At 42.5% G+C, this 23,372-nt stretch overlaps 1 protein-coding gene across 5 annotated transcripts in view; it reads right to left on the reverse strand.

The window, feature by feature from the left end:
- The window catches only part of rbks (ribokinase), a 161,815-nt gene that overhangs the window by 38,708 nt on the left and 99,735 nt on the right, over positions 1–23,372 (reverse strand). For 4 of the 5 annotated variants that reach the window (XM_087983538.1, XM_043687228.2, XM_043687232.2 and 1 more), the window contains one exon: positions 8,091–8,279. The exons of the other annotated variant lie outside the window; for it this stretch is intronic. In XM_087983538.1, coding sequence (XP_087839664.1) covers positions 8,091–8,279 — 189 coding nt within the window. The remainder of the gene's footprint in view (positions 1–8,090; positions 8,280–23,372) is intronic. 5 annotated transcript variants of the gene reach the window in all.

Below are 23,372 nucleotides of genomic sequence, written 5' to 3' on the forward strand. Positions count from 1 at the left end.
TTGTAACGAAATGCAACCTGGCAAAAAATTCGAAAGTACCCCACACTACACTCCAAAAGTTTAGAAATTAAACAGAAAATTGGGAAGCATTTGCCAAATTCGTGAACTTCTGATGGGAAAAATCAAATATTTTGATTTTGGCAAAAGATTCTATCTGAAACGTGAATTTAGTTTTCTTTCAGAGGGTGACCAGTCTGGGGATGCCTTTTAAACTTATTTTTATTCAAATTGTCTCATGGTGCTGTGCAAAATTCTTGTGGCAATAATGGACCCCAGTGCAGGGAAAGGTGGTATTTAAAACACTAAAGCAAATGAAAGATAGACAGACTGCATGCCATCAAATATCACTGGCTCTGAAACAGCAAATTGAAAGTTCTGGAGTCCTGTTCTAACATGGGAGATGCAGGATAAGAATCACACTCATACAGGGGCATTGTAGAATATATAAAAAAACTGGTGATTGTTTGCAGAACTCTCAGGTATCCCCATTGTCAGAAGCCATAAAGAATTCAACATGATGTCACACAACTTCAAAAACATCAGCATTTACGCACTGTAGCAGCCAGAGCTTTCTAGGCCTGATTGAACAGTTCTGAAGAGGAATCGTTCCAGACTCACAACTCTAAGTCTATTTTGCTCTCCACAGATGCTTCCAGATCTGCTAAGTTTCTCCAGTATTGCCTGCATCTGTTTTATTGACCCCCATCCACCACCTTCTACTCCTTCCACCTCCATGCACAGTGGTAGCTTATACCATCTGCAAGATTCCCTGCAGAAACTCATCCAGCATCTTTCAGCAGGCATCTTCGAACCTGTGCCTGAGGGGGAATGGGTAGCAGAAGCATATGATCACCACCAGCTGGAGGTTTTCCACCAAGTTGCACACCATCTTGACTTGGAACTAAAATGATATACCTTCACTATTGCTAGTCAAAATCTTGGAATTCACTTCCTAAGAACACAGTGGTTTACCTATTTCCCATGGATTGCTGAGTTTTAAGAATATAGCTGACATCTGTAAATGAATATATTAAAAGAAAAACTTTTGAAATAGCCCTGAGGGCTTTCATCACAAAATTAGTAAAGACTCAGCACGCATAACTGATTTAACAACCTATCATTATCACAGTTGGCTGCCTCTCATTTCAATGTAATTGTCAACTCCAAGTGGTTATAGACTCTTTGAAGTGAGACTATCAATTCAAATGCTCGTTTTTGTAAGAGAGTAGAGTAAGTTAAATATAGCAAGTGTAGGTTTATCAGCTTTTTTTTTTACTACAGTTAATTCTTCAACAGGTAATTTTATCTCATCACAGCTTGAGTCCTGAGCTCTGCCCAAAATGAATACTGACCGAGTTGGCACTACATTGGCATTAGGGCTATAATAGGGCATTGGGTGGGTTGAAGACATGGATTAACAAAGAGGATTTAAAGGTGTTATGGTTATAGAGCATAGAATAGTGACCATGGGGTTGGATGGAGGGCATGTGGTGGCACAGGTGTCATGAATATGCCATGGGGAGTATGCAAGGATGAGGGTTCTTTTCTTTCTTTTCATATATTCTACAAAGTGCTAAGACACTCAGGTTGGCCTTCTGCTTTCCTACCCCTGTAACCAGCAGTGTCTGTGCTGTTTCCCAGGTTGCCTACCACATTCCTCATTAAAGCTGCCACCTGGAAATGAAAATCCCAAGTTCGAGGGTGCTTTTTCCTGGTCAACACGATGCCAAAAAATTGGTTTTCAGCAGTGGTATCAAAAAGGTGGTATGGTACTAGCCACCTGTTATTACGCTTCTGACTTGGTATTTGATGCTAATAAAATATCAGTGGAATTGAACACCAGTTGTGGAGTATAATAGGAAATTTATTCAATTGTGATCTAAAGACAGAATGTTGCCACTGTTCTAGGATGGCTTGTTTACTGTCCAGAGTTTCCATTTTATTTTCCCAGTATCACAGAACCATTACGATGCTGAAGGAGGTCATTCGGCCCAAGATTCTATTATTTAGTGCTGACCTCCTGCCTTTTCCTTATATCCCTGCACACCATTTCTATCCAAATAATAATCTAATGCCTTTTTGAATGCCTCAATTGAAACTGCTTTTTTAAAAAAAAATCATTTGTGGGATGTGGGTATCGCTGGCTGGCCAGCATTTATTGCTGCTACGTTTTCAGGATATATTCCAGAAATATTTTTCTCACATTACCATTACTTCATTTGCACATCGCTTGAAATCCATGCCCTCTTTGTACTTTTCTCTTCTATAGGTGGAAACATCATCTTCCTATTTATTCAATCCATCCCCCTCATGATTTTGAATCTCCTTTCAGCCGCCAAGATTGACAGTCCCAACTTCAAGCTGTCCTCATTACTGAAACCATTCTTGCAAATATCTTTCTCACAAATACATTGGTTTATTAATGTCACAGGATAAGGTAGCACAGTGCGAGGATGGTGGGGTGAAAAATCAAGTTACGGAGGTGTCAATATTGGGGGATCATGGAAGTCAGATGGTTTTGTGTGGAGAGAGTATGGGGGATGATGGGGAACGTTGAAGGTTGGGAGGTGGGAATTGATGAAAATGTCTGGCCAATTTGGGAGAGTTGGAGGGAAATCAGAGGAGGTCATATTGTTCAAAGGGGGTCAGTGAATGGATGTGGAGAGTTGCAAGGTTACTGAATAGTCCAAAAGGTCAAATGTTCAAAGGAATAGATTAGATTAGATTCCCTACAGTGTGGAAACAGGCTCTTCAGCCCAACCAGTCTACACTGACTCTCTGAAGAGTAACCCACCCAGACCCATTTCCCTCTGACTAATGCAACTAACACTATGGACAATTTAGCAAGGCCAACTCACCTAACCTGCACATCTTTGACTGTGGGAGAAAACCGGAGCACCCGGAGGAAACCCCCGCAGACACAGGGAGAATGTGCAAATTCCACACAGACAGTCATCCGAGACTGGAATCAAAGCTGGTACTCTGGTGCTGCGAGGCAGCAGTGCTAACCACTGAGCTGCCCCTTGAATAGGTCAAAGGCTAAAGGTGAAGGAGAGAAATACCTGTGTGACATTATGCTTTTTCTTGCAGTTTGTTCAAGGATGTGGGAGTGATTCTCACAGATTTCCTTCAGTTATGAAGTTGTATTTGAGTCTTGTATATAGATCAGCATAAAACTGCATGAGAAGAAGCTCGAGCAAAAGTTCAACCTGACACACCAACTTCACTCATTATTTTTACTGTATACCATCTTACTTTACAACACAATCATCTGAAAGTGATGCATTACCCAAAACAAATCCTTCCTGAATTGAAGAATTCACCAAGTTAGAAAATTCCAAGTTGTAGTTCTACTAAAACCCTATTCGTACCATTTACCTTAGAAGTAAAGTAACTGCCTTAAAACTACATAAATAAACACATTACAGTAAACCCAGACACCTAGTAGATCTTTCCAAAGTCATTCACAGTTTGTCAACAGAAACTGCTCCATCTTGATATGAAGAACGACGAGAAAGTTCTTTACTTGATATACATGTTGAAATGAAGAAACACATCTCATTCGAGAATTGTATCTCAGATCTCTGAAACCTTGCAATATTTAGATAACATGCCTTTTTTTTATTTGCCTGAAATGGACAATTTCACTTTTGAGGTATGGACTCATCCATACCGCACGACTAATGTTGGCGGCGACTGAGGACGCTCCAGCCGGAGCTTGTCCGCTCTGCCCGGCTTTTTTCTTCTTTTCTTCCTCTTAGTGCTTTTTTTTGTCTTGTCCTCCTTTTTTCCCCCTCTTTGACTCCCAGCCTCCCACAAGTGATTCCTGGCCTCTGGCACAGCGGCTTCTTGTAGCAGGTAGGTAAAAACAATGACTGCTGCGTCCAGAATCTGGTTTCCAGCATCTGCAGTCATTGCTTTTACCTCGTTGATTTTAACCCTACTGCGAATCCTCTTGCAAGGATGCCTGCCTTGAAGAAGTTTTCCTCCTCTCTCTACAAGAATCTCAGGGAGTCCCTCTCCCACTGCAACTCCCAGGTCATTTCCTCTGCCCTGAAGCTCTTCAACCATGTCGTGAAACAAACTCGGTACCACAGCCACATTTGATTCCTCAGTGCATGCCTCCGTAACCAACTCATCCCATACAGACTCCGTCCACCTTTAAACCAGCAGAGTTCAGACCCGAACAGGACAAACAGTACAGACTACAGATTCAAAAACACAAGCAACAGTTCTCCTTCAAGATCCTCCGCTCCACGCTTGCAGCAATGCGCCGGTACCTAACCTCTCTACAGTCTTCCCTGCCTCAGCTGAGGGCCACACTCTCTCAGAATTGCAAAGGACCCACTCTGTACTACATCCTCAGGAGAATTCATACTCTCAACAAACAGTATTTCAATTCCATCTCAAACATCAAAAACTGTAAGTACAACAAACTTTTATCCACCCACCTCCATAACCAGCACTCCTCAAACATTCCAGAAGATTCCCCTGGTCTCGGAAATGCCATTAGCCATGCGGCTGATGCAGCTACCACCCCCACGCTGATTGATGATGTCACTTCTGCTCCCATCATGGCCACTCCCACAGCCACTTCCGGCCCTCTCATCATTGCCGATGCCACACGCTCAGTGACTTCCGCCACCCCTACTGCCGTGTCTGCCACCATTTCCGACCTCACCAGCGCCACTCACCTGCATTCTGCTGACACGCCCCCCACAGACCCCACTGACACTATCCCCACCCCCCCAGAACCCTGAGGGGAACACTACCCCTGCTCATGCCTCCACCCTCATTCCTCCCACCATCACACCCACTCCAGGTACTGGCTCCGACCCCACTCCCAGCTCCACACCCACACCAGATCCCAGCTCCCAGCCCTGCCGAGTTTTCACCATCCCTCCAGACCTCCCACTCACTGAGGACGAACGATCAGTCCTCAGCAAAGGACTCACCTTCATCCCCCTCCGTCCACGCATCAATGAATTTAATACATGCCGTGACGTCGAACACTTCTTCCGTCGCCTCCACCTCCGAGCTTACTTTCACAATCAGGACTCCCGCCCACCTTCCGAGGACCCCTTCGCCCACCTCCAACACACTGCATCCACCTGGACACCCCGCGCTGGCCTATTACCTGCCCTCGAACTCTTCATTTCCAACTGCTGCCGGGACATTAACCGCCTCAACCTGTCGACCCCCCTCCCCCACTCCAACCTCTCACCCTCACAATGCACAGCCATCCAATCCCTCTGCTCTAATCCCAACCTCACCATTAAGGCAGCGGATAAAGGGGGCGCAGTGGTAGTCTGGCGCACTGACCTCTACACCGCTGAAGCCAAACGCCAACTCGAGGACACCTCTTCCTACTGTCCCCTCGACCATGACCCCAACCCCCATCACCAAACCATCATCTCCCAGACCATACAGAACCTCATCACCTCAGGAGATCTCCCACTCACAGCTTCCAACCTCATAGTCCGGGAACCCCGCACTGCCCGGTTCTACCTCCTTCCCAAGATCCACAAGCCTGACCACTCTGGCTGACCCATTGTCTCAGCATGCTCCTACCCCACTGAACTCATCTCTACCTACCTCGACACTGTCCTATTCCCCCTAGTCCAGGAACTCCCCACATACGTTCGAGACACCACCCACGCCCTCCACCTCCTCCAAGACCTCCGTTTCCCTGGTCCCCAATGCCTCATTTTCACCATGGATATCCAATCCCTCTACACCTCCATCCGCCATGACCAGGGCCTCCAAGCCCACCGTTTTTTCCTCTCCAGACGCCCCCAACAGTACCCTTCCACCGACACTCTCATTCGTTTGGCCGAACTGGTCCTCACCCTTAACAATTTCTCCTTTGAATCCTCCCACTTCCTCCAGACCAAAGGGGTAGCCATGGGCACATGTATGGGCCCCAGCTATGCCTGTCTCTTTTTTGGCTACGTAGAACAGTTGATCTTCCGTAATTACACCGGCACCACTCCCCACCTCTTCCTCCGCTACATTGATGACTGCATTGGCGCCACCTCGTGCTCCCGCGAGGAGGTTGAGCAATTCATCAACTTCAACACATTCCACCCTGATCTTAAATTTACCTGGACGATCTCTGACACCTCCCTCCCCTTCCTGGACCTCTCTATCTCCATTAGTGACGACCGACTTGACACTGACATTTTTTTACAAACCCACCGACTCCCACATCTACCTGGACTACACCTCTTCCCACCTTATCTCTTGCAAAAATGCCATCCCGTATTCCCAATTCCTCCGCCTCCGCCGTATCTGCTCCCAGGAGGACCAGTTCCACCATAGAACACACCAGATGGCCTCCTTCTTTAGAGACCGCAATTTCCCTTCCCATGTGGTTAAAGATGCCCTCCAACGCATCTCGTCCACATCCCGCACTTCAGACCCCACCCCTCCAACCATAACAAGGACAGAACGCCCCTGGTGCTCACCTTCCACCCTACAAACTTCCGCATAAACCAAATCATCCGCCGACATTTCCGCCACCTCCAAAAAGACCCCACCACCAGGGATATATTTCCCTCCCCACCCCTTTCTGCCTTCCGCAAAGACCGTTCCCTCCGTGACTACCTGGTCAGGTCCACGCCCCCCCTACGACCCACCCTCACATCCTGGCACTTTCCCCTGCCACCGCAGGAACTGTAAAACCTGTGCCCACACCTCCTCCCTCACCTCTATCCAAGGCCCTAAAGGAGCCTTCCACATCCATCAAAGTTTTACCTGCACATCCACTAATATCATTTATTGTATCCGTTGCTCCCGATGCAGTCTCCTCTACAGCCTTCTCCTGTAGGAGCCTCCTTGTGTGATATGGCAACCCTCCAGCCTCCCGCAGCGGGCTCCTGGTGTGGCATGTTGCTGGCATGGAGTGGAGCCAGGGCCCAGAGTGGATTGGAAGCTAGGTGCCAGCACGGTCTGCTCCTCTGAACTTTTATTTCTGTAATGCTGGACATTTTATTTCTCTATTGTCTAAAGATCATGTAACTTAAAGAAGCTGTGCCTAGGTACTTTTGTGTCTAAATTAATGCTGTAATTGGTGACGTATAAACATTTCAGTATACTCATTGAGAATATGTGACAATAAACACTATTCTATTCTATTCTATTCCAGGTTTTTGGACTTTGCTTTGAAAATATTGTCCATTTAGTCAGGCTAGGCTATTAAAACCATTACTTAAAATTACTGCAATCCACAACAGTTACAAATAAATAAATAAAATTAATAAATAATTGCTCTTCTGATTCATTTGTTTAATAATGAGCTATTTTTCAATTTTTAACCCAAATAAGACAGATTAAGTTTAATAGAGAAGTGGGTGGCATTCCTGATAAGGTATGAGGTCTGTTTGACCTTGCAAGTTAGGAAGCCTCTCTGGTCTTTCTAGTTAACCAGGCTTCATACAGCTCTGCTTCATCTATCCCATGACAGGCCAGAACTTCTTTTCTGCATCTTAACAGCTTACAGGTTGCATCCATCTGAGAAGCAATAGCCTTTTGTGAAATCCAAAAGGCACAAGTAAAAGAACATTTTATGCTTTTGAATCCATTGCAACACATCAGGATAAAATTGTCACTGGTTTCATATCAAATCAATTCCCTGCTCAAAACTGGGCAATGTTAAATCTCCAAAAAGGGAAATGTTTGTTCAAAATAATTTGTAGATGTGGAGCAGGAGGGTGGGAGTTATAGATAGGGAAGGCAGACTTCATCTACCTGACAGAAACAATCAATTGAGACAATGAAAATTCAGTAGCTCAAAACATGCTAAAGTTGTAAAACTGCCATACCCTTTAAGATCATATCTAAGTTTCAGGCAATTTGCTCAGCTATGTACTATTCTCAGAAGTGTTTTTCTAATTTGAAATTTCATCTAACTTCTTGCTTGAAATGAAAGGTTGAAGTCTTTTAACAGTGTTTTATCAAGGAATGCAAGAATGATATCATGTTTAACCACAAAATAGTCTCAATGTTCTGTCCAAAGGTTTGTACAATTATTCAGCACTTTGTTCTTTCAATTATACCCTGGAGCAGAACTGTTAAACCTCAAAGCATACCGTAGTATCCACTGCCTTTACTTTTTTTGTGGGAATATAGTGAGGAGTCCGTTTGCCCTGCGACATTAGCACACTGCCCTCTGCTCCCAGAGTGATGATCACCGAACCACAGCCCTTCTCCAGCAGTATGGAGCCTGCCTTTCCAGCATCCTCAATGTTGCACACTTCAATGCCTGTTAGAATCTCTGCCTGAAACAAAAACAACAGATACGTAAACACTTGCTATGATTTGCTAAATTTATCCTTTCTTAACAGGTTACCTGAAAATGCAAGAGTCCTTAAATAACTAGATTTAAAGGGGGAAACTATAAATATTTCAAACCTCGAATAAAAATAAAGCAGGCATGTAGGTATCTGAAACTTAAAGACAAACTGCTTTGTGAATGGTCTTCATTCACTGAGGAAAGGTTAGGATATAATTGCTTCTTTCAGTTGTACTTCTAGCTAGTAGTTTACTTGGAAATGGATTTCTTCAAACAGTGGTTTAATGTTAACATTCCAGCAAGTGGGGCTTCACTGATGAGGCTGTTTTTCATTTGATCAAATTTAGAATGGACAAATATGAATTCTTTATGAAATGTAAGAAACACTCGCTCCTAATTAGTTCCAGATTCCTATTCTATCTTCAAGGATTAAATGGTCCACGCTACAGTAGCAAGGATTGGGCACGTAGTTACACTTCCTTCCCCTTCCCCCATCCACAAAAAAGTAGGCATTGAATTAGAATTTAAAACCTTGTTTAAATCAAGAATTTTTGTTTGTTCTTGTGGATCTGATCACAGATACTTATCAATCATTCCATTTTAATGTTAAGCTGCAAATCATGCAATGGTGATATCTACATTCACAGGTGCTCTAAAAATGGAAGGTTTTGTTGCTGTTATCTTTGTAATCGCTTTACCTCACTATCCTTGCCTTCAAAGTGATGATGATTTGTGATGTCAAAAACACTAATACTGACAACTGCCAGTTCTGCTCTGCCTCAGTGCTGGGCACGTAGAAAGAACAAATAGGGAGGGGAGGAAAGGATAACAGAAACATTTAAACAAGTGTGCTTTCAACCAGGAATAAGATAGACTGATGTCCAGTGCCACTTTAACCTAAGGGCCCCAAAACTGGAGATGGCAAATACACAAAGACTTTAAAAATATTTAAATCATGTTGGTTGAGGGATAAATGTGTTGGGTCAAAAAGACAAGAGAGTCAGCTCTTTTTGAAACACTGCCATATTATACCTGTACCCGAGATGCCAACAGCCAACAGTGCAGCTGTTCCTCAGTACTGAAGTAGCAGTCTTGACTTTTTTGCTCTCCAGAGAGCAACTGTAATCCACAACCTCTGACTCAGAGGTGACAATGCCACCACTGACTAAGACTAATGCACTAATGAATATACTGGTTACATTCCAGGGAGAATGTTTGCAAACCAGGGTTCCTGCTCTTTCAGTTCACAGTACCTGACTAGAGTCATAGAGATGTACAGCATGGAAACAGACCCTTCAGTCCAACCTGTCCATGCCGACCAGATATCCCAACCAATCTAGTCCCACCTGCCAGCATCTGGCCCATATCCCTCCAAACCCTTCCTACCCATATACCCATCCCAATGCCTTTTAAATGTTGCAAATGTACTAGCCTCCACCACTTCCTCTGGCAGCTCATTCCATACACGTACCACCCGGTGTGTGTGAAAAACTTGCCCTTGGGTCTCTTTTATATCTTTCCCCTCTCACCCTAAACCTATGCCCTCTAGTTCTGGATTCCCCAACCCCAGGGAAAAGACTTTGTCTATTTATCCGAAACTACATTAGTCCCATAGCCTTGAATGTTATAACACTTCAAGTGCTCATCCAAGTACTTTTTTAAAGGTTGAGAGATTACCCACCTCAAATACCTCTCTCAGACAGTGCATTCCAGACCCTCTAGGTGTGATAGTTTTCGTCAAGTCCACTCTAAACCTCCTGTCTTTCACCTTAAAATTATGCCCCCATGTTACTGACCCTTTTCTATCCAACCTTCCTACGCTTCTCATAACCTTACCCATCTCTATGAGGCCCCCACGCCATCAACCTTCTCTGGTCTAAAGAAAACAACTTGGGCTCATCCAGCCTCTGTGCATAGCTAAATCCCAGACACTACCTTCGTAAATGTTATCTACACCCCTGCCAGGACAAGCACATCCTATAGTGTATTTTTAAATTCAATCTTAGGATGAGGGCATCATTAGCTAGACCAGCATTCATTTATATAATCACTGTATCCCTACAACATGAAAGCAGGCCATTCTGCCCAGCGAGTCCACACAGACCCTCCAAAGAACATCCCACCTGGACTCAAAGCCCCCTACCCTATCCGTGTAACCCTGCATTTCCCATAGCTAATCCACCTAACTGGCACATCTTTGGACTATGGGAGGAAACTGAAGCAGCTGGAGAAGCCCAGGCAGACACAGGGAAAATGCGTAAACTCCAGTTCATACAGACAGTCGCCCAAGGGTGGAATCGAGCCCAGTCACTGGCGCTGTAAGGCAGCAGTACTAACCACCGAGCCACTGTGCACTCACACTGCCCATCCCTAAATGCCCAAAGGGCAGTCAAGAGTCATTTCTGTGGGTCTGGAGTCACATGCAGGCAAGACTAGGTGAGGATGGCAGATTCCGCCCATAAAAGAAACCAGATTTAGCTCCACTAAAGCATTAATGAACCAGAAGATTTACGCGACGATCAACAATAGATTTGTGGTCACAATTAGACGTGTAATTCCAGATTTTTATTGAAGTCAAATTCCACCATTAGTTGTGGTATGATTCAAACGTCAGTCCCCAGAACATTCCTTGGGTACCTGGATTAACAGTCTAGTGACAATACCGCTGGGCCATTACCTCCCTTTGTGATGATGAGAACTACAAAGTTCTAGCCAAAGTTCTGTGCAACTACAAAGTAACCTTAGGGTGTAGGTTTGCTCGCTGGCATGTCTTTGCTTAGCCTGTGCTGAAAAATGTGTTGCTGGAAAAGCGCAGCAGGTCAAGCAGTATCCAAGGAGCAGGAGAATCGATGTTTCGGGCATAAGCCCTTCCTCAGGAAGAATGTAGATTCTCCTGCTCCTTGGATGCTGCCTGACCTGCTGTGCTTTTCCAGCAACACATTTTTCAGCTCTGATCTCCAGTCCTCACTTTCTCTTTTTGCTTAGCCTGTCCCAGGATAGATGTGTTGTCCCAGTCGAAATGGTGTTTTTTTTTTCCTCCGTGTGTAGGGCTACGAGGGAGAGAGGGTCGTGTCTTTTTGTGGCTAGCTGGTGTTCGTGTATCCTGGTGGCTAACTTTCTTGCTATTTTTCCTACGTAGTGTTTATGGCAGTCCTTGCATGAAATTTTGTAGGACATTGGTTTTGTCCATGGGATTTCCTCAGTCTTTGAAGTTTGTTAGTTTTTGTTTGAGAGTGTTGGTGGGTTTGTGTCCTACTAGGATTCTGAGGGGTCTTAGTAGTCTGGCTGTCATTTCTGAGACTTCTTTGATGTATGGGTAAGTGGTTAGGGTTTCTGGCTGTGTATGGTCTGTTTGTCGTGGTTCGTTCTTGAGGAATCTGCGGACTGTACTTTGAGTATCCATCCTTCTTGAATACGTTTTCCGGTTTTCCGAAGTTTGTCTGTGCTGCAGCGTGAGGTGGCTCAATGGAATAGTGCTCTGATACAGCTTCGTTTGTGTGTGTTGGGATGGTTGCTGGTTCTTGTTAAGTATTTGGTCAGTGTTTGTCGGTTTTCTGTATACGCAGGTTTGTAGTTCTCCGTTGTCCGTTCTTTCGACTGTGACGTCCAGGAATGCGAGTTTGTTGTCGGTTTCTTCCTCCTTGGTGAACTTTATGCCTGTGAAGGTGTTGTTGAAGATGTTAAATGTCTCTTCCATCTTGTTTTGTTTTGTGATGACATAGATGTCATCTATGTAGCAGACCCAGATTTTTGGTTTGATGGTTGGTAGAGCTGTTTGTTCTAGTCTTTGCATTACCGCTTCTGCTATGAATCCTGATAGCGGAGATCCCATGGGTGTGCCATTGGTTTGTTTGTACATTATGTTGTTGAAGGTGAAGTGGGTGGTGAGGCACAGGTCAACTAGCTTCGTGTTTTCGTTGGTAACGTGATTGATGGTGGTTGGGGGGTGTGTGATGGTCTCTTCTAAAAGTGTGGTAAGTGTTTCCTTTGCCAGGTCGATGTTGATGGAGGTGAACAGTGCTGTTACGTCGAATGAGATCATTGTTTCGTCTTCCTCTATTTTGGTGTTTTTGATGATTTTTAGGAATTCCTGGGTGGAGTGGATGGAGTGCTGTGACTCTTCTACTAGGTATTTCAGTCTTGCGTGTAGTTCTTTGGCCAGTCTGTAAGTTGGTGTTCCGGGTAGTGAGATTCCGCAGATTCCTCAAGTACAAACCACGACAAGCAGACCAAACACAGCCAGAAACCCTAACCACCTTACCATACATCAAAGAAGTTTCAGAAATGACAGCCAGACTACTAAGACCCCTCAGAATCCTAGTAGCACACAAACCCACCAACACACTCAAACAAAAACTAATAAACTTAAAAGACCCAGTACAACCCATGGACAAAACCAACGTCATCTACAAAATTCCATGCAAGGACTGCCACAAACACTATGTAGGACAAACAGGAAGAAAGTTAGCCACCAGGATACACGAACACCAGCTAGCCACAAAAAGACACGACCCTCTCTCCCTCGTAGCCCTACACACGGAGGAAAAAAACCACGATTTCGACTGGGACAACACATCTATCCTGGGACAGGCTAAGCAAAGACACACCAGAGAATTCCTAGAGGCCTGGCACTCCAACCACAACGCCATAAACAAACACACAGATCTAGATACCATCTATCAACCCCTCAGAAAACAAACAGGAAATGACATCACCCCAACCCCAGGAACCCCATCCAGGACAAACATATGAATAGAAAGCGGGAGACAACAGCTTCGCTTCACTCGGAGGTCGCCACTGATGATGTTACCTAGCTAGATAACGAAACATCTGGATATCAAACCTATAGCTCAGCGAGCAAACCTACACCCCAAACTTCAACCTGAGCTACAAACCTTCATAAACCTTGCAACAAAGTAACCTTGTCATGGGTTAAATTTCATCTGCCACTGATCTGCCTATCTCACTAATCCATATATATCCTCCTGTAACATAAGACCTTCTTTCTCACTGTCAACCACCTGGCCAATCTTTGACACATCCCTCCCACAGTCTCATCTATATATGACAAACAAGGGACCCAGCATCAATCCCTGTGGTACCCCAATCACACAAACAGCCTTCTCCCTCCACCCTCTAACGTGTTACGGCTGTACAAGACATTGGTTAAGCCACTTTTGAAATACTGCATGCAATTCTGGTTTCCCTGCTATAGGAAGGGTATTGTAAAACTTGAAAGGGTTCAGAAAAGGTTTATAAGGATGTTGCCAGGGTTGGAGAGTTTGAGCTATAGAGATAGGCTGAATAGTTTGGCGGCAGTTTTCCCTGGAGTGTCCAAGGCTGAGGGGTGACCTTATAGAGGTTTATAAAATCATGAGGGGCATGGATAAGGTAAATAGACAAGGTCTTTTCCATGGAGTGTGGGAGCCCAGAACTAGAGGGCATAGGTTTAAGGTGAGAGGGGAAAGATTTAAAAGGGGTCTCAGGGGTAACATTTTCACTCAGAGGGTGGTGAGTGTATGCAATGAGCTGCCAGAGAAAGTGGTGGAGGTTGGTACAATTACAACATTTGAAAAGGCATCTGGAAACGTATATGAATAGAAAGAATTTAGAGGGATATGGGCCAAGTACTGGCAAATGGGACTAGATTAATTTAGGATATCTAGTCAGCATGGACGAATTGGACCGAAGAATCTGTTTCTGTGCTGTCCATCTCTAAATCGTTATGATTGTAACCTCTCTGCTCTTATAATCTATGCTTGACTGATAAAGGCAAGTGTACCACATGCCTTAACTATACTATTAATCATTCATAGCTTGTGGACAAGCATCCTAAGATCCCTCTGTTTCTCTGAGCTTCCTAGAGTCCAGCTATTAATATTGAGTACTCCAGTGTCTGATTACTTCTTCCAAAGTGTATCACCAATCAGGGTTAAATTTCATCTGCCACTGATCTGCCCATCTCACCAATCCATTTATATCCTCCTGTAACAGAAGACCTTCTTCCTCACTGTCAACCACCTGGCCAATCTTTGACTCATCCCTCCCACATTCTCGTCTATACATCACAAACAACAAGGGAACCAGCATCAATCCCTGTGGTACCCTAATAGACACTGGCTTCCAATCACACAGTTTTCTCCCTCCACCCTCTAAGTCAATTTTGTATCCAACTTGCCAAATTACCTTGAATCCCATGTGAGTTTACCTTCTTTATCAGTTTTTTATCAGGTCTTTATAAAAGGCATTGCTGAAATCTTGAGAAATATATAATAATGTTAGTTCTGACAAAGGATTACTGGGCTTGAAATGTTAATTCCATTTTTGCTGTACAGATGCTGCCACACCTGCTTTCTTTAATTATTGTCTTACATGCTGACAAGTGCAAAGAAAGATTGTATCTAGTTAGGTCATACACTATGGGTTGTTATCTGAACTCACATCAGAAGAATTCCAGTACTTGATAACCTGTAATCTGCCAAACGTCTGCACTTTCAGAAGATGGGAAGAAGGGAAAATGCTTGGGGATTTGGAGGAGGGGTGGGAACTAAAGGATTAAAAAAAGCATTTCCCATGACAACTGGCAGACGGTAGATTTACACAGCACGACGTATAAACTATCAACGTCTTCACAACTGTCCTCGTCTGTACTGTTCCAGTGAAATGTCAGACACACGAAACAGAAAGTGGTGCAATCACTATAGGAACAAAGTAAAAGAGAAAAAGGAATATCTGACAAAGGCTATTGTCAATGTGGTTACGTTAGCATTGGCAACCTTTGACATGAATATTTAGTACATTAATGCCATCAAGATCCCCCACGTACTGGTATTTACAAGGCCTCTTTTCCCATTCACTGAGATGACGTTAAATTGATATAATGCATTGGTATTTATAATCACCAGAGTCAAAGCAGTACTGACCCAGAGAGGTGAATTTCTCTTCCTTTTTTTATGCTAAGAAAAGCTGCAAGGGTTGTCATGATGTCTCAGTAATTCATTCCCATTGAAATGAAAAGTTCACAAAAATACTGTGAATACAGCAATCACGGTCAATATGCAACAGATGCCAGACACCTTACTATTTCAAAAAATATTCTTCTATTTGGCCAATCTAAATTGTAGTGCCCAGAGATGGGTAGGTTAAGTGGATAAGCCATGGTAATTATGGAGATAAAGTGGGAGCTGGGTTTGGGTGGGATGCTCTTCAGAGGGTTTAGTGGACTTGATGGGTAGAATTGCCTCTTTCTGCACTGTAGGAATTCTACGATTCTATGACTCATTCAGGACACGAGCATGCTAAGTGTAATAAATGTTAATTTGCAACACGTGTGAAGGTCTGTATTTTTTATAGTGAGTTTACTGACAATGTTTTGAATCATCCTAGAGAAAACGTTTACTCAGTCTTATGGAAAATTGGAGATTTCATTTTGATAAGTCATTAGTTGCTACACATGTCAAATGCAAAATCATTTAAAATGTCAGATAAGTTGCTCATCACCAGTGTCCTTGCAGAAGCAGTGATACAACATGAGGAAGGAAGGAGCCCCAAAGTGTGAAATCTTCTACTAAACTTGGTTAAATTGATTCCTTTAAGCCAATACATTAAAATTTGTGTTCAGTCTGTGGAAATCCCCAGCACACAGTGCCACCAGAGCAAAGAGGGAACTTTCTTGGGGGCATCACCTGTGATTCAGGATGACCTCAAGGAAAATCCCCCCCCATCCAGTCACCCTAAAATGATACTACAGATACCGTTTTGTAACTTACGTTTATATAACATCTCTCAAAGCACTTTATTGCGAATGAAGGGCTTTGAAGTATAATCACTATATTACAGAAATCGTAAGAATCAATTTACGCACAGCAAGGTTGCCTGATTAGCAATAGGATAGTGCTGATATCATCTGTTTTACTGATATAGGCAGACATGTAAATATTGACTTGTACTTCAGGGGCAACTCCATACTCAGTTAGTGGCTCCATGCAGTTTTCAAATTTCGGCAATAACCACACAGTAAATTTTGCCAATTATTCAAAATTGTGACATTTTCCATCAAGCTGCATCATGGTTAGAGTCCGAAAATCCTAAAGGTGAGACTGTGTGGAAAGAAGAGGAGGTAAATCTCATACTTCGGAACTCTCTACCTCATAGGATGTCCTGCTCCAAGGGCTGAATGTTTCTAGACATACAAATCTAGGAGAAAGTGAGGACTGCAGATGCTGGAGATCAGAGTCAAGAGTGTGGTGCTGGAAAAGCAGGTAGTATCCGAAGAGCAGGAGAATTGGCACTTTAGGCATAAGCCACTCATCAGGAAAGGCTTCAGATCTGTCTGTTCAGTCACAGAACAGAAATCCACAACTTTGAGAAAGCATCATCCTTCTTTCGAGGGTCAACAGCGACATTATGTAGAAGTTGCAATAAACTGGAACTTGTATCGGATGAAGCTTGAGAAAACAGAAAAACTGTTCAAAAGAATAATGCCTCAGATTTTCCAGTGGGAGGATGACTGTTGGAGCAATGTAGACTGGAATCGTGCACTTGGCTTGCTGAGAAGTAATCTGACTTTTGAAAATCAACTGATGCACAATTATTCGGGGAAGCGAAGCTTCCAAGGAAGTCCCCAGCTCGCAGTTAGAGTCAGAAACATTGGAGTGTCCAGTCTGAATGGGCTTAGTAGTTAGGCAGGAAAGGTTAGTGGAATTAAAATCTCCTCCACTTTCAGAGTGAAGTACCAGAATGATAAGCATGTACTAAATTCCAGGAGCAAAGTACCAATACTTTACACACTGCTATTCTGAATGGCATATAAAATAGTGGCAGTAATTCCTTGCTTATTTTATAGAAATTTTAATGCAGCTCTTATAGAGCTATTAAGACTATTTCATTTTGTTTATTTTGAAAAAGCTAATAAGCAAAGGCCAAAACTTACAGAGTCTTACTGTTGTAGGGAGTCTTGTCTTTAGAATTCATTGAGCAATTGAGAAGTCGATAAAAAATAAATCAAATACAATACAGTAGACCAGTAACATTTCTTTTCATGCATCATTAGTCAGACAAGTCAAGATAAAAGAAGCCTGTAAATGTTATTGGCACTGGGCCAAATTATTTTATTTGCTTAGAACAGTTTACAAATCAGCTACCACATCGATGGTTCCAAACAGTTCTGTCACATAGATAACTGCTTTTCTTCTAAATATGTAAAGCTGCATTTAAAACTCGGAATCACAAAACCAAAGGATGCAAGAGCAGAATTAGACCATTTGGCCCATTGAGTCTGCTGTCATTTGATCATGGTTCATATGTTTCTCAACCCTATTTTTTTGCCTTCACTCCGTAATCCTTGATCCCCTTACCAATCAAGACTCCATCTGTCTTAAATCCATCTGTGGTGGCAATGACTTCGACAGATTCATCACCCTCTGGCTGAAGAAATTCCTCCTCATTTCAGTTCTAGACAGTCATCCCTTCACTTGGAGGCTATGCCCTCAGGTCCTAGTCTCTCCTACTAGTGGAAACATTCTATCCAGGACACTCAGTATTTTGGTAAGTTTTAATGAGATCTCTCGTCATCCTTCTCAAATCCATTGAGTACGGACTCAGAGTTCTCAACCACTCCTCATATGACAAGCCTTCATTCCTGGGATCATTCTTGTGAACCTCCTCTGGAGGCCTTGCAAGGTTTGCACATACTTAGTTAGATGCAGGGCCTAAAATTGCTCACAATATTCCAGCTGCAGTCTGACTAGAACCTTATACAGCCTCAGCAATACATCTCTGATCTTGAATGCTAACATTGCATTTGCCTACAAAACTGCCAACTGAACCTGCATGTTAACCTTAACAGAATCCTGATCAAGGACTCTAAAGTCCCTTTGTATTTCAGATTTTCAAAGTCTTTCCCCTTTTAGAACAAAGTCAATACCTTTATTCTTGTTACCAAGTTCTTCTACAGCTGACCCACTTCCTCAACATTACCTGCTTCTCCTCTTATCCTTGTGTCAGCCTCAAACATAGCAACAATGCCCTCAGCTCCTACATCCATCTTGTTAACACATGACATGAATAGTTGTAGTACCAAAACCTATGGGGAACTCCACTTGTCATTGGTCACCATCCTGAAAAACCCTTTATTCCCAGCCTCCTCCTCTTGTTAGTTAGCCAATCCTCTAGCCATGCTAGTCCTTCTCCGAACATCATGGGCTCTTATCTTATTTAGCAGCCTCCCATGAAGCACCTTGTCAAAGGCCTTCTGGAAATCCAAACAGTTCACAACCATTGGCTCTCCTCTGTCTAACACTTCAAAGAATTCTAACAGATTTTTTTCAGGCATGAACCCCCTTGACGAAGCAATGTTGACTCAGTCCTATTTTACCCTGCAGTTCCAAGTGCAGAGGAACCTCGATTATCCGAAGGACACGGACGGGAAGTATTTTGTTCAGCTAATCGAATGCTGGATAACATAGTTAGCCAAGCATCGGGACATTGCGATCTTGTTCAGATAATCTGAAATTTAGTTAATCAAATGCCAGATAATCAAGATTCCTCTGTACTCCACAATCCCATCGTTAATAATGGACTCAAAAATCTTAATAATGCCCAAGGTCACACTCAATCAAATTTTACACATTGTTAACTGGTGAAAACAGCTGGCTAACTGCCAATAGTTGAATTTACGTCACAAGGTAATGTGATAAAAAAGAATATTAAATACACTTCTCCATGTAGGCAATCACTAAAATTACTGTGGGAATTGGGAGTTGTGCATGCAAACACAACATATGTTTAGAATCGTGCATTTTTTAAATCATTCTAGGCATAATGCGTCTTTGGGCTGAAACACCCTATAAGAAAGGGTTAAAAGATCGTCTGATGCATCAAGATCCACACAGATGTAGTAATTTGTCTGTTCCACTAGTAGACGTCCAACAATTGTGACATGGGTGGGGTATATATTTTGTGCGAATTCATGACTCAGTAAGAACAGAGTCTAATCGTAAAATAAAGTTGCCATAGTCTTACCAGGACATAGGGTTGCCCTTTCATTAGAGCTGAGACGATGGGTGGTGGTTTAACCTGATGGTCACCATGCCTCAGGTGAAGGGAGAGGTTTAGAAGAAGAATCCTTTATAGTAACTACAGCTAGTGTGGGAATTAACTCTACATCACAATCAGCCACTCAGACAACTGGGCTAAACCTGCATCCCAAAAATAAAACAAACTCTTCACCTTCCTCCCTAAAGTGTATACACAGTCACCCTTGCTATCGGTTGTGGTCATTTCACCCCTAAAATTACAACTACTGACAAAAGGTAGGAGATCACTTATTTAATGCCCTTTCTATTCATAACGCCTCACCTTTAACCAAATGAGAACCTCTCCCAAACTTTCATAGAAAATAGAAGCAGAAATATTTCATTATTCAGTCTCAAAGTTATCAACTCTGGCATGAGAGTGGTCTAAATAAGTCTGTTGTGCTTGGCTTGTTTTCCTTTCTCATATTTTTTGATGGTCTTGCTTTTCCCACATCACTCAACCTTGTTCAATTCCCTGAATATTTATTACAGCAAAAACAAAAAGGGGATTTTTTGTTTCTCTAATAGAGTAGTCAAATTGTGGAGTTCTTTATTGCAGTGAGTCATCAAGACTGGGTCATGAAGTAAATTAAAAATCTGGCCACCTCTGCCTTTAATCAGTAAGGAAAATACCGATTATGGAAATAAAGCAGGAAGGTGAAGTTGACATCTATCAAATCAGCCATGATTTCATTGAATGGGAGTGTAGATTTGATGGCCAAATACACTACTTCCGGTCTTATAGAGGGAGGGGTTTGGGTTGGGTGACGAGGATGTTGCATGTAATAGTGAGAAGAGTAGACTATGAGCCTTAGTGGGGTGTGGATGCAGTAGCAGAGAATAAGTTAGTGTGAAGTAAGAAAGAAAAGATGGAGGCATTTACCTGGCGAAGTGGAGAAAGTTGTCAATTGCAAAGCCCTTCACTGCAGGGTATTCTTCCCAACTCTTGAGACTGCACTGACCTGGGTGGCAACCTTGGAGCAGGTTGGCAGTAACTGATAGTATGTGGTCCTCAGAGAATAGGAAAATTTTGCTCTGGATCTGTCCATCCACCAGGATCTCCAGGTCCTTATCTACAAAGCGGGGCAATTACCCCTTATCTCCTTAGTCCCACCATATTAACTTGAAACGCTTTTTAGTCTGCAAAACTCTCAAATTTCCCGTTTAGCCCATCATTACACTCTCCTAAAGCCTCATCTCTTTTTCTCCTTGCATCCTTCACATTCTGTGCATTTTTATAAAATAACATTTTCAACTCCCAACTTTAGGTGTTAACAAAGACAATAGCAGTATGGACTGCTGATAAAACTGATGTGTCAGTATTGAGAAGTGGCATAGTACTCAAAGCATCAAGACTGACAGTAGTCATTATTGCTGATTAATGCCTTTACTTTAGCTAAAACAGAATTCTAAAGATCTATGTGCAGAGATGCAAATTCTTGCGCAAAACTGAAGGCACAGAAAAGAGTCCAAACTGTCATACTCAATTCTTCTGATGGGCCAGATACAAATCAAACTATTTGCAATAAATCTGTCAAAGCAAAGAAAAATACACTATAAAATCAACCCAACAATGTGAATTGCTGGAAGCTCATTGGCATTAATCTTGGGTGGAGCAAACAAAAGACAGGATTGCACCGTGTTTAGACCTTTCTAAAATAAAAGTTGTTTACTATGCACTGTCTGTAAAACAAGGCATGAAAAGTTCATAAGTACAAATTTGCCCTCAAGCATTTGTCCATCTTGTTGTTAATGGGCATCAAGTACATAGATGACACTGATGTTTGAAGATGCGAGCCCCAAGTCGGTAAATTATGAAAACATGACTTTTAGAGTATTGTGGATTTAATTTGCTTTTCATATGAAGTGGCTAGAGATAAATTCAAATAAGACAATCATCAGATGTTGGGTTAGGCCTGTTCTGTCAGATCAGAAGCACTCAAAAAGTGCCCCTGGGGAGAAGTTGCAGGACACACTGACAGCTTACAGTACAGTTTGTTCACTTTTAAATGTTTGTGACATGCCTACCAAAATTCAGACAAGGAAATTATAAGGGTTACCCAATGTTTTACATAATTTTTTTCAGAAGTTATCCAATAAAGCTTTATTTAATGTGACCTTCTAAAAAAAAATCTGACCAATTATAGTGATAATTGCTTATTAGTATAAACTGGAAGAATAATGGAATAAATTATATAAAATGCTTTTGCGTTGATTTGGTGCTCATTAGCAAAAGGCAGGTAAAAATATAGGTTTGTGATGTACTGACTGGAATAATTTCATCAATATTGAGCTGTTGTCTAGGAGGGCGATTATGCTAGCATGTGCCTTGAGGGCATCTGATTATAAGTAAAAATATGTTAACATTTTCTCAAGTGAAGCTGTTTAGACATCAATGTACTTGAGAGGTTTCAGGGAAGGACAAGAGCAATTTAATGGCTTGGGTTGCTTAACTATTACTGTGGCTAAGCCTGAGTCAGAGAGATGCAGTTCACTTCACGAAGTTCAGTTTAGTACTGAGAGAGCACTGCACTGTTCAAAGTCATTTGAATGAGATCCTGAACCAAGCCAGTTCAATTTGCTGCAAAACATCAAGAACAGTATTTGTTGAGTACAGGTGTTCTTCTGCTGGCTTGATCTAATACTTAGCTCTTCAATCAACACCACCAATAAATTTATTTTTATTTATCCATGGGCTGAGCGCTATGGGTCAGGCCAGCATTTATTGCCTATGAGAAGCTGCCTTCTTGAACTCCTGCAGGCTACGTAGTGCAGGAACACTTACAATATTGTTACAAGGGAGAAAGTGAGGACTGCAAATGCTGGAGATCAGAGTCAAAAAATGTGGCGCTGGAAAAGTACAGCAGGTCAGGCAACATCTGAGGAGCAGAAGAATCGATGTTTTGGGCATAAGCCCTTCATCAGGAACAACGGGAGACCCTGGTTTTTGATCCAGTGACAGCAAAATAAAAAACAGCAATATAGTTCCAACCCAAGATATTATGCAGCTTGGAGGAGGAACATAGAGTCTCCATGTGTCAGCTGTGCTTGTTACTCTAGGTAGCAGAGATTGCTGATTTAGAAACTACTGTCAAAGTAGCCTTGGCTAGTGATACAGTGCACATTCTAGATGGTTCATATAGTTGCCACTGCAAACCAATGGGAGTGAATATTTGAGTTTACAGATGGGACGCTACCCAATAGGCTTCTTTGGCCTGAAGTGCCCAGTTTCTTGACAGTTGTTGAAGTCTCATTTAGGAAAGTTGACAGTATCCTTCACACTCCTAACTTCTCAGCCTCTGACTTGTTCTTACAGTCACATTATTTAAGTCCATTTTAGTTTCCGGTCAATGGTAACTCAGAATATTGATGGTGGGAGAATTCAGTGACTGTTATAGACGGTAGATGGTTACATTCTCTCTTGATGGAGTTGGTCATTGCTTGGAACTTAATCTGATGCAAATGTTACTTGCCACTTTTCAACACGAGCCTGAAAGTTGTCCAGTTCTTGGTGAATACAGGCATGGATTGCTTCAGTATGAGGAATTGCAAATGATAGTAAACACTGTGCAGTCATCCACTTCTGACCACATGATAGATTGAAAGTTATTGAAAAAGCAGTTGAATATAGCATGGCTCAGAAAATGTCGAGTTACTCCTGTACCGATGTCTGTGGCTGAGGTGATTAATGTCCAACCACCACAATTCCTTTGGGGTATATATGACTCTGAATATTAGAGTTTTATTTTCAATTCCGATGAAGTTTCACTCAGCTTCTTTAATGCCCAATTCATACAATCACTGCCTTGATGTCAAGGCCAGTCACTTTGTATTTATCTTTGGAATTCAGTTTTTATCCTATCTTTGGACCAAAGCTGTAGCTTGCGTGCCTTTGCAGAGGCAAGATGAATATTGGTGATGTCATTGCTGTATAAATGTTGCTTAATACCATTATCAATAGCATCTTCCATCACTTTGTTGATGATGGACAATAGATTGATGGG

This window comes from Chiloscyllium plagiosum, unplaced genomic scaffold (assembly GCF_037043375.1).
Source record: "Chiloscyllium plagiosum isolate Xiang-an unplaced genomic scaffold, Cpla_swu_hap1 HiC_scaffold_3, whole genome shotgun sequence".
Classification (NCBI taxonomy): Eukaryota; Metazoa; Chordata; class Chondrichthyes; order Orectolobiformes; family Hemiscylliidae; genus Chiloscyllium; species Chiloscyllium plagiosum.